The sequence below is a fragment of the Symphodus melops genome (assembly GCF_947650265.1).
Source record: "Symphodus melops genome assembly, chromosome: 5".
NCBI lineage: Eukaryota > Metazoa > Chordata > Actinopteri > Labriformes > Labridae > Symphodus > Symphodus melops.
In genome coordinates, this window is record NC_136695.1 from 16,201,832 (window position 1) to 16,213,806 (window position 11,975).

General features: G+C 36.2%; 1 protein-coding gene across 1 annotated transcript; it reads left to right on the plus strand.

The window, feature by feature from the left end:
* Nucleotides 1-104: 104 nt before the first annotated feature.
* Nucleotides 105-9,663, plus strand: LOC306824714 (secretagogin-like). The gene is made up of 11 exons (XM_079344985.1): nt 105-320; nt 768-838; nt 2,452-2,544; nt 4,528-4,617; nt 5,566-5,622; nt 5,935-6,012; nt 7,038-7,093; nt 7,467-7,512; nt 7,648-7,707; nt 8,580-8,648; nt 9,035-9,663. The coding sequence occupies exons 1-11, from the start codon at nt 251-253 to the stop codon at nt 9,155-9,157; spliced, it is 813 nt and encodes a 270-aa protein (XP_079201111.1). The 5' UTR covers nt 105-250; the 3' UTR covers nt 9,158-9,663.
* Nucleotides 9,664-11,975: the final 2,312 nt, after the last annotated feature.

Here is an 11,975-nt window from a genome sequence, read left to right on the forward strand (position 1 = left end):
ATTTTACAGGCTTCCAAACGTGTGCGTTGTTTGTTTTTCTATCTCGTCTAGAAGACGTATTTGCAGTGTAGCCATACAGCCACTAGATGGCAGCAACATTTCTACAGTATGCTCTGTCTTTCACACAGTAGGTGTGGTTTCTCACTAAAGAGTAACATATGTCAACCAAGGAAGCAACTGATCAGGGCTGCACAGTTTGTCCACTCAGTCTGGTGTTGAAGTTGACAGCTGCCTCTTTTGCCTTTATAAAATGGACAGTGCTTTTGATAACCTGGATGCTGCTGGTTTCCTGGAAATCTGGCAACACTTTGATGCAGATGGTGAGGAGAGTGAACTTGTTCATGCTTTTTTTTCTTAAGTACCTACTTATGGAGATAAAACAGTATATTCTCAAATTACCGTTTTTGAAATGTAAAGGATTGTTTTGTAGTGAAAATGTATGTCATTGTTACAGGAACTTTAAGTTTTATTGTGTGAAATATTCATCACTTAAAAACAAGTGCCTTGATCATTTCTGTTTAAAGACTACTTTTTTTCTACCCAAAGCTGAAACAGTTTCAGAAATATTCTTACAGTTATAAATGTTTGGCATGTCTGAAAAGATTTCACACAGAGGGGAAACAATCAGCAAAAACATTCACACTAAAATTATGGAGATAAGGGATTGAGCTTAAATGTTATTTCATCTTAAATTTTGCCTCATATTTATTTTTGTTTTGAAAAATGTCTTTGCTTCCTTAACGAGACTTGCTCTGACTTTTTGACAGATAATGGCTACATTGAGGGTAAAGAGTTAGATGAGTTTTTCCGTCACATGATGAAGAGACTGGGTCCACAGGTAAGTGACTTTAAAAAAAAAAAAAAAAAAATCATATGGAAAGGGTGATGACAGCAGTAGAATAAATTGCATGTCAGGGCCAGCTGAACTTGCACAAAGCAAGCAGACGGCAGCATCATTGTTATGTGATTTTACAATGGCACATTGTACTAGTCTACATGACAAGTTTATGCTTCATAGTTAACTGTATATGATGTATTAGACATGATTTAACAGGAAAGGCAATGGTTTATTTCATTTCATTTATGACATGTGCATCCTAAAACAAGTGTAATTCAGTCACGTTTGGGTCGATCATACACCTCTTGCAAACATACAATTTTTATTCAGTTTCTTGAAAAGTACTTTTGACTTCACAGATTTTGCATCACTTTATCTCTTCTGTGTCAACTGAACCTTGATGCAGCATCCAGCTTGGGTGTGGTTACTGATGAGGGTGTAAGACACAATACAATCAAGAAGTTCTGGACATTGTCAAACAAGAACGCTTTACTTCAGTTCACTTTCAAATTGTCTCCATGAAGCAACTGGAAAGGAAAAATAAAACACACACACGTCCATTACCTCTGTGTGCATGTGTGTGTGTGTGTGTGTGTGTGTGTGTGTGTGTGAGTGTGAGTGAGAGAGATTGATCTCCCTGCATGTGTGCTAATGGTGTTGTTTTAAAACAAACAGACCCTGACCACAAGTCTGTCTAATGTTTACTCTCCGTCACTTATGCCCCAAGGGCTCAAAATACAGCACAGACTATATCTTCATCTTTCCACTTAGCTGAAGGATAAATGTTAAATAAACCTCATGTTGCTTTTTTAATTTCATATTCAATGTAATGTAGAACTAATGCAAATAATTCAAAATGTTGTTAAGAATGATGTTTTCTGCAATGTGCTGATGCTCACTTCATAAACCCTTCCTTAGTGGCAATTGGGGATCCAAAATGCATTTAAAGGCTTTATGTCAATACTGTTCAAACGTCTGCTTAGCAACAGGAGAGAGCTGGCGCCACATGTGGTGTATTGCAGGAAGGGATGAAGATGAATACATCTGTCTTAGTCTATGAGTGCTGGTCAGGCCCCTTGTAGTCTGCAGACTGTGCGCTCTATACGTTTCTGTAGATACTGTTCAGTGATCGAGGGTTTCCAAAGAGACACTCGTAGAAAAGCTTCTTAATGTGTTAAGGGGGCATGTGATTCTTGACTAAGATAATTGTGCATCATGCTCTTGGTTGGCCAAAATTGGGGAAGTGAAGTAAGCATAATTATTAAGAAGACTCAGCTTTGGTTTCAAAAGTCAAACCTCAAACAAACAAAAAAAAGGAGCAAAGAAGTATCCATGGTGACTGCTTAAAATAAATGTGACTCAGCCAGAACAGTATTTGTCCTTCAATAAAAAAGAGTTTAAAATGTAGGGATAAGATTGTGTCTTGATTTAAAGGAATCATTGTAGAGCTCCACATTTTCTATTGACATTTTGACTTACAGTAATTTGGATTTTGTTAACATTTAATTTTGCTCTATCACAGAGTGCTAAACTTGTAAAGTTTAATAAAAGTCGTACATGTGCCTTGGGGGTAAGAAAATCAATGTTGCATTTTAAATATTATGTTTTTGCAGGAGAAAGTTACTGAGGACAGAGTTCAGAGACTCAAACAGAGGTTTATGTCGGCCTATGACGTCACTGCTGATGGGAGACTACAGATCCAAGAGGTACTGCATGGTTCCTGTGTCTAGGTTCCTTTTATTTTCAGTAATTCAGACTGAATATGGTGCTGTGTTGTGATTAAACCTGATAAACCAATTTTTACATTTTTCCTTTTTTTTTTTTAGTTTATAATCTTTTTTTCTCTCCTCCATCCACTGCATCTCCAATCTTTTAATAATTTACTTTTTTTGTAAAAAAAAAAAAAAAAACACTAAAGTTTGATTACATCGAGTTCTCCACTCTGTGTGAGTGACACTTTTTGTGGTAAACTATCAACTTTTCATCAGAACATTTAATTCAAAAGAAAATGTACAAATACATTCGGCCATCCCTTAATGTATTGAACTCAGACCTCAAACACTTTGGGTTTTATACAGCTGGAAAAATCAATATACACTGCCATTAATGGCCTGTTGAAGACTCAGATTTATTGTCGCTGATGCAGGAACAGTAAGATCAGACCTCTTTGTACAGAAGATTCTTTTAAAGAAACATTACTCCTTGGATTTACCCATCCATCTTTACCATATAAATTCAGCTTAAAGCTGTCTTTTCTTTTTACTTCTTACAGAAGGGATTTTATCCTCTGAGGATGAAAGAAGACAGTTTAGGTTTTATTGACAAAGTAATAATATAATCTAAGGATTGACTGGTTCTTTCTGATAAACAGGAGAAACATTTATTGAGCTCACTATCAGACAGATCCAAACTGGGACTGCTTCTGCAAAGTGCTAAGAGACAGAATCCAGGCTTAGTGACCACATTTGCTAAACATGTTTTTATGAAGCACTTTTTATAATGTTACTCGTGATTCTAGTTTTAAATACTGCTGCATACTCTCTGCAAATTATGAAGGAAGGAAGTCAGTGGCTTATCAGAAAGCCGATGTATCCTGTGTGATATCTTGATAAGTTCTGTTACTTCATCAGTTTAGTGTTAGAAAAATGTCTGATAGTTACCAGAAAAGAAAAATAGGCTTCCTCTCTTGAAAGAGGTTCTCTTTTGACTTCTGACTGACAAACAGCAGTCCTCATGGTCGGGCCCTGTTTTACTCCAGGGACAGTGACATTGGTGGCTTCTGGAAGAAAAATGGTTTGTTACCATTTAAAATGTAATTACCATCTTTAGAAGTCTTCTTACGTTGTTGAGCTGGTACAAGGATGTAAAATTGCTTTATGTATACTCTCTTTTTTGTGGAAAACCTCCTTTTTAGTTTGTATATTCTTGAAAATCTAACCCTCGGTGGGATTCCACTGCAGCCATTGTGTATTTCTGATATGTGATTGATCAACAAAGCTTTTCTCCATTACCAATTATTTACTGGTTACATTTTCTGAAATGTGGACATTTTATTTGTCTGTTAAAAATAAGTATCTTTTTGGTTTTGCTCTTTTTTGTGACAAAAGAAGTTTGCAGATATCCAACTCTTGGAATGAAAGGAAACAGTACTGTTCTGGTTGACTTTTGTGAACATATCAGAAACTACCCAAATTAGTCGTCTTGGTTCTTGAGGGCAGTTTTGTGCTTTGCTTCTTAACATGTTTTTCTTCTTAGGTTGACATCACAGTTTGCGCATTGCGTTTGAATCCTCTGTGAGCCATTCTGCAGCTTTCTGATCCAAATGGCTGCAGCATCATCTTGTATTTTAATTAAATTGATGTTGGGGATCGGTTTAATCTGCTAATGCATGGATGGTACTACTAAAGAGGGACAGACAGGACAAGAGCAACATGAACTGGAGTGAAGCCAGGAGAAGCTGCAGTAGAATACATCACACATTCTCTCTGCCTGACCTGCAGTTTTCACATTTCTATGGATGCACGATTTCTGCTATGGATCCATTTCTCCTTTACATAAAGTAAACAGACTGATTCTAGATCTTATTAAGAAAGCCAGAGAAGATCAAAAGGGTCTGACGTTTTTCAAATCTGTTTGATGGAAAACCAGATTGCATGCCAATCAATTTTGTTGCTCTGTCTGTTTTCCAGTTGGCCAACATGATCCTCCCTACAGATGAGAACTTTCTGTTAATTTTCCGCAGAGAAGCTCCTCTGGACAACAGCGTAGAATTCATTAAGGTAAAATCAAAGAAGAAACCAGGCAATAATTGTGGGCATGAAGAGAGTCACATCCATTCAATAGGGAATATCTTAACAACACGTTGTCAATGAAAGGCTGTGAGACAATTGTAAAGTTTATAAAGCAGAATAAAAACCATAAACACTGAAGGAATCCTGATTGGCCAATAATCTAAGATGTCTATGAAAAAAATGGTGATGTTCATGTTTAATATTAAGAGATACCTTCATTTAAGGACAAGCAAAAATAAATAATGTTTTAGATGTAAAGTTTTTTTTTTTTTTTTTGGGAGTACTTTCCTGACTTTAGTCCCTTAACTTGAAGTAGGAAGCAGATACACAAATAATCTCTAAGAAAACCATATAGCAGGCAAGATACGCAACAATTTAACCCTTTCATGCCAAACAGGTATAAACAGATGGACCAGCATAATACCAAAAGGAAGGACCATTTGTGTTGCAAGATGTGCAAAATATGAGCAGATCTTTTAAAGCTCAGAACTACACAACTGTTCACACGGCACATTTTAGTAGGTGGTGGTGAGAACCTTTGGAACCAATTTCTAACTATATTATCTTACTATGATAATTCAAGTATATCCTATGGAGGCCTAAATGTCTCTGAGTCATGACCGTCTACAGCGAGTGAGAAGCGCGAGTCCTGCTGGCTCTTATTGATGGGCCGTGTTGTTGAGAGCGATATCTACTGCTCTGGATAATAATGTCACACATTCTTCCTTTAACTATGAGCTATAATCCCTTTAAATATATACTATATTCCTATCTGTCATATTACTTGTTGTGATATTTTCACTATGAATATCCATTCTCAATATTCTCTTGTTATGGTGTCATTTTAAGGAAGCTGAATTTCAATACTCAAATCCACCACTGGTCTTGCACACTGCATGTAAGCATTCATTTATTTGCACTCACTTCCTGTTGTAGATCTGGAAGACGTACGATGTTGACTGCAGCGGCTACATATCTGCTCAGGAACTCAAGGTGAGGTCAACAATAAGTAAAGAAAGTGGTGTTCAAAAATTGTGAATATAGAGCCCTTTACTTCTCTTTTCTGTTCAAGGAGAGCGTAGCCCTTAGTCATTATTTCACACTCTGAGATGCTTGTCTTCTTTTAGCCTCACAAAACGTGTTTTTCTTAAGAGAAAATAATCTTTGTAGATTCTCTCAGATACCTGATTGGTGTTGTTTATTAATGTCTAATTTATTGATTAAATTTTAATTTGATTTATTTTGGTGCCCTTCCTTGTGTTTTAAAGGTTTGTTAGATGATTGTTTGTTAAACTTTTCTCTCAGGCTTTCCTGAGAGACTTGTTCCAGCAGCATAAGAAGGAAGTGCCCTCTGACAAGCTGGAGGAGTACACAGACACAATGGTAAGTTTACCATAACTGTTTACAGGTCTCTTTTAACCAACACATGTTTTTCTCTCCTCACAGGTTATACATTATGCTATATAAGTTTTAAGTCTAATTGCTAATGCTTACTGCACAGGTTTAACATATAATTATGTTTATTCTTAGTCACATAGGGGCTGCTAAATCTTGTTTGGGGGATTTTGTATACAGAGGGGGGGGGGGGGGGACAGCGGGTGTGTATTGTAACTAATGTCTTGTGTCCTGCCTGTCTGTATACTGCTACTGGATGCCCTGAATTTCCCTCGGGATCAATAAAGTATCTATCTATCTATCTATCTATCTATCTATCTATCTATCTATCTATCTATCTATCTATCTATCTATCTATCTATCTATCTATCTATCTATCTATCTATCTATCTATCTATCTATCTATCTATCTATCTATCGATCTATCTATCTATCTATCGATCGATCGATCGATCGATCGATCGATCTATCTATCTACCCACCCTGAATCCACAGTCCGTACTTGTGCAAAAGAGTATCTTTAGCTGTGTGTAACTGTGTGTAGGAAATATGTTGATGACACTGTAGAGTAAGTGGTTGTGTGAAGCTGGTTCTTGTTCTGAAATTTTCAGGTGCAATGGCTTTTTTTAAAAATACTTTTTATGACATATATTCACAAATAAAAATGGCTTAATGAACAAAGATATTGGCAGCTTCAATAAAGTATTTTGCAAACCCATTAAAATGTTATGTATAAGGACTTTTTTTTTTCTTGAGTGTTTGTTCTCTGTTCTTAAAGGCAGAGGGACACAGTAGGCAGCTTATACTGTACCTGTTCAAGTCCCTGATGCCATAGACAACCTGTTTCTACTCAGCTGTAGTTTTTGATTTCGAGGAGCTATGAAGTTAAATCAAATAATAAGATGGCCTAGGAGTCGCAGGAGTAGCTAGAAGTGAATAACAAGGAGATAAAGAAATGTCATTGTCTGAATTTATTGAAAGGCTCCTCTGTAATCTTTTTTTTTTTCTTGCAGATGAAAATCTTTGACAAAAACAAGGACGGCTGTTTGGATTTAAATGACTTGGCCAGGTACTTTTTCCAAAGATCATGATAAAGATTTATTCCTAACTGAGTAAAATTAAATAGAAAGTCAAACTCATGCTTGTAACTACTACTACTACTACTACAAAAAAAAAAAAGTAAGTCCATTTGTAAAATGTTAAAACACCAGAGAATCTGTGTAGAACCAAGCTGTGTGTGGATGCAGATGCAGCTCATCATCAGCTGAAGCAGACACACAAGAAAACTTGGCTGCACACTCACTGCCCCTTTGGCTGAAAGTGTTACATGTAGAACACATCTTGTATTTAAGACAAAAGCAACAATTTAATTTAATTTAATTCCACAAGTTTTTTTTTGGTTTTTTTTAAATATAATGTATGCAATTGTTTTTTTTAAAAAGGATCTTGGCTTTGGAGGAAAACTTCTTACTCCAGTTCCAGATGGATGTAAGTTTTCTCATTTGACTGGTTTTAGAAAAAAAGATAATCGATGATAAAAACGATCCAATTAGTTATCTAATATTATTTGCTCCAGCTTTAGCCCTCCATACTTAATGTTGAACAACTTGTTATTTTACCCAGGCGTGCAGTATAGAGGACAGAAAGAGAGACTTTGACAAGATCTTCAGCCATTATGATGTTGTAAGTACAATAAAAGATTGAGTGGCTCTGCTGTTTCTTAATCACATCACATGAAATCTCATTATGGGCATGTCCTGCCGGAAACTTGAATATGTTTCCTGAATTTCATTGTGTTTTCATCAAAAGTTTAATACAGCAGTCTAAATCTTTACTCTGTCTGTATAAAATTATGCCATGAGGAGGAGACTGACAAACATTGATCCTCAGAGGAAAAAGCCCACAGGTGCAGTTTAAAGAGATACTTCAGAGAAGCTTCATGTAAATGGGTGAAGTATCCCTTTAAGCTTTCCAGAGGTTAAGATGGTAGCTTTTCACTCTACGATATTTACATGGCCTACATAGGTCAACATGTTTTATGAATTTTATATCACAGTTTTGATGGGAGGCCAGTAAGTCACCTTGAAGGTTGATTTTATAAACAACTGTTGAAGAACGACATCATAATAAAAGCATTCTGTACATAAAGAAGGGAATTTTTAAACGCTTTAACTTTAAAATGCACAACAGAAGTGTGACCATGCTTTATTTATCATACCTACATAATAATGTAGGCATTAATATCAAATTCATTTCAGAATAGCAGATTCGAACCAATTACTATACTTAATACTACTCCATTTTTGTTCCTTCTTCTGGTCTCTGCAGGGCCGAGACATTACATAAAACATTTATCACCATGTTATTAAAGAGTTAAAGGTCACACACTCTCCTCCCCTCCAACCAGTAGTCCTATAGTCTCTGTCCACAGCATGTGCTGCTGAGCTAAACTGGCCACTAGAGTTATCTGATATCTTCATTGCCTGTCTGGATACACTATGCCTCAGTATCTGCCCAGTCAACTAAAGATTAAAGTCTTTCTGTTTCCTCATCAGAGTAAGACAGGAGCGCTGGAGGGTCCAGAGGTTGATGGCTTGGTCAAAGACATGATGGGGCTCGCCAGGGTAAGACAAAATATATATGTATAATAACAAATGTTGATTTTTATATATTATTGAGATACAAATGTTTGTCCCAAACCTTGATACTTTCAAAGGTAATAGGTGTATTAACAAGCATCAATTTCAGTACATTTAACAGCAACCACATTCTGTATGACAAGGGTTCGTTTCTACTTCTGAAATAACTAGCTGAAGTGCTTAATCAGTCATCGTTATTATTGAAAAAAATAAAATTGTGTGTGTATGTAATGATCTATAAATCGTTTAGGCCATTTTTGAAGCAAAAATGCACACTGGTATCATCACAGCTTTTATTTCACTGCTTCTACTTGTATTATAGCTTCATGAACTTTGGACTGATGGTCATGTCAAACACTTCTGCTTTCCAGCCCAGCATTACGGGTGCCGAGCTGGACAAGCTGCGAGCTATTCTACTGCGTCATTGTGATGTCAACAAGGATGGAAAGATCCAGAGGAACGAGCTGGCTCTGTGTCTGGGAGTCAAACCTTAAGCTTAGAACTTTGAACAGTCGTTGTTTTTATGATATTGCTTTATGAAACAATGACTTGTTGTAATGTTGAAATGGCAGGCCTACATATCATCTGGACCAGTCTAAGTTAAGGTCATATCAGATCATGGCTCAATATTATTTGATCCTAAATATGATTAGAACATATTATGACAGTGTGAGATGGAAAGTACATTTTGAATGACAGTTTTTCCTGCATGTTTAGCATGACTGAAAGATTTAGATGAAAATGGTATTTGTGTTTTAGTTGGCTGCCTGTGCTGTAGGTTTGTGGCATGTTTGTCAGTTTGTTAGTTAGTGATCATGTGAGTTAAGATTAGGAAGACTAAATGTTTGGAATATTTGAACAGCATTTTTTGTGTAACTTTGATGTTGACGTTTTTGAAAGCTTTTACTGACATTGGCCATTTGCATGTTATGCTGATTGTATATGATGTTATAAATGTGATATAATGGGTTGTAGAGGGAAATAAAACTATGACAAGCAATGCGGATGTTTCCTTTTTTTCTTTTAAAATCGCATGTTTGGGTAAGTTCAGTTTGATCTGAGATAACAGACATATACACAAAGCAGAAGTTATATTGCTAACTAATACATACTTACTTTATAATGGAGCTCGTCGTTTATCAGTGTCATGGAAAAGTTTACTCCGTGTACTATATGCGTTGTACGAAGGTCTCATATAATCTGTTACATAAAATGTATCTGAAATGTCTTAGAATACTACAAAACACAGGGTATTGGGTGTTTTTTGTTTACCATCATTTCTCACCCTTTATTCTCTTTCTCACCGTTTGTAAATGTGGGAAGAGTCACCCAGGCTCTTTCTCACTAGATTTCATCTCCTTCTCAGCCTTGGGAGATGGTAAATAGTCACGTAGGCTCCCTTTCTCCCTCAGGGAGAAAGACCGTACCCTGCCAGGTGGGCAGGGGCCCTATGTGGTATGTATGTATGTTTTACTGTGTAATGTGTTAGAAATGTATAAGTGTTCATGTTTGCTTGGGTTCGGGGCCTTTTTCTTCCTTTCACTCGGAAGGGAAGGGTCTTCGAACGCTGATTTTGCCTTTGAATAAATGTTCACTGAGACCAGAAATTTCTTGGGTTCTTTTTTGAATAGATATTCTTCACTCTTTATTCTCACTGTTTGGTATTAGGAAAATTCCACAACATCATTTATTATCTGACGTCTAAGAAAACCTTGAATTTGAACCGGGTAACATAATACCACAAACGTTGGTAAGCTGTACATTTCATTGAATGACAATTCATTAATATAAGCATATAAACTACAATACTGAGTAACTTAGTTAAGCATTTAACATCAAAAATAAGTAGAGAAAGCACATTGTAAATTACATTTGAGTTACTCATTCAATTTTCTTTTTTCCTGACGCAAAACTCATAAAATATCCACTTCAAACATTGAACACTTCAAACCACTTCAACACACTGATGTTTTACCAGCAATGAGGAGAGGTGTTCTTTGTATGGGAAAATGAGAGTTGAATATAATTTTGCAAAGATTAATCAAAATTAACATTTCACAAAGCTAAATAACGCTCCTCTTTGGTAAGACAAAAGAGGAGCAATGCTTCAGCTTAAGCCTTATTATTTGGCAGACATTTTCCAGGCCACTGTGACCCCTCTCCTGTGAGAAGCAACAAGCTGACAGGGCGAGTCTTTGTTTATCATGTTAAAGTCAGAGGAAAAGAACAAACAGGGTTAAGTAGATGGAACCCCTCTCAGCCACTAAAAGGGAGCTAATGGTGCGGATGTAAAAGCTTTGCTCAGCCTCTGCCTGATTGTCTCTAAAGTCTCCACAAAGCTGTAATATTTACTTTGATACCGTCTTTATTTGTCTGTCTGCCTGCTTGTCTGTGTGTTCATTCAGAAAACTGCACACATATGATAGATACTTTTCACAGTGTTCAGTTAGTAGGTTCTGTTATGAGTAAGTCTGCATGCGTAAACTATGCTATGCTCTGTGGGACTTGTGGTTGTATGTATTTGTGTGGGAAGAGACAGCTGCTGCAGAACAAACACATCTCCATTAATGCTGAAAGCTTTTCTCCCAGCTGTATCAAAGGATTCATTTACTGGATATGTAACAATTTAAACAATGTCGGGATAACAGTTCAATCATGGTTTTCCACGATAACATTTTAATTTCTCGAGATCCCAAAGAAAAAAAACGTATATTAACTTTTTAAAACATCACCCATGTTACTGTCGTTATCCCAAATTAACGAGATATGTGCAACATGAAACAAGAACTTGAGAAGAAATTTAAAATGTACTCTATATCATGTCACAGTTGAGAGAAAAAAATGGATGCATGTTCTTCTGTTGCACAAAAAACCTTTATAAATTTGACTTCTGTCCTGATCAAATCAATCTGAGTCAATAAATTGAATCCTGTAATTCTGTGGTCACTAAGCAGAACCTCAACCGGCATCATTATTTCCTAAACAAGCAGGCGGTTAAAACACTACTAGTTTTGTAAAAAAAAAAAAAGATTAATGTTAGATCGCTTCAATTAACAGGGTTAATGAAAATTAACAAGGGGCTTCTCCTTATTGGGTTTGTATGTGTATAAAGCTGAAAACTAACAAGGATTATGAATGCATTTAGTTTTTTCATTCTTGCCTTGTTGGAAGTATTTAGCAGTTTCATTAAAACCAAATTTGAAAAGCAGAAGAGACAATGCAATGCTTTAACAGAGTGAGACAACATCTGTTGGTCTGAGTGTTTGCTGGAGGCTCTTGTTATTTCAAGGGTAAAATTGTTAAACTAATTGT

Bases quoted from the DNA above. Each gene is read 5' to 3' on its own strand.
- LOC306824714 (XM_079344985.1), top strand. From the start codon at position 251: ATGGACAGTGCTTTTGATAACCTGGATGCTGCTGGTTTCCTGGAAATC. The intron at 839-2,451 runs GTAAGTGACTTT...ATGTTTTTGCAG, and splicing joins TGAAGAGACTGGGTCCACAG to GAGAAAGTTACTGAGGACAG. The intron at 7,513-7,647 runs GTAAGTTTTCTC...TATTTTACCCAG, and splicing joins TACTCCAGTTCCAGATGGAT to GCGTGCAGTATAGAGGACAG.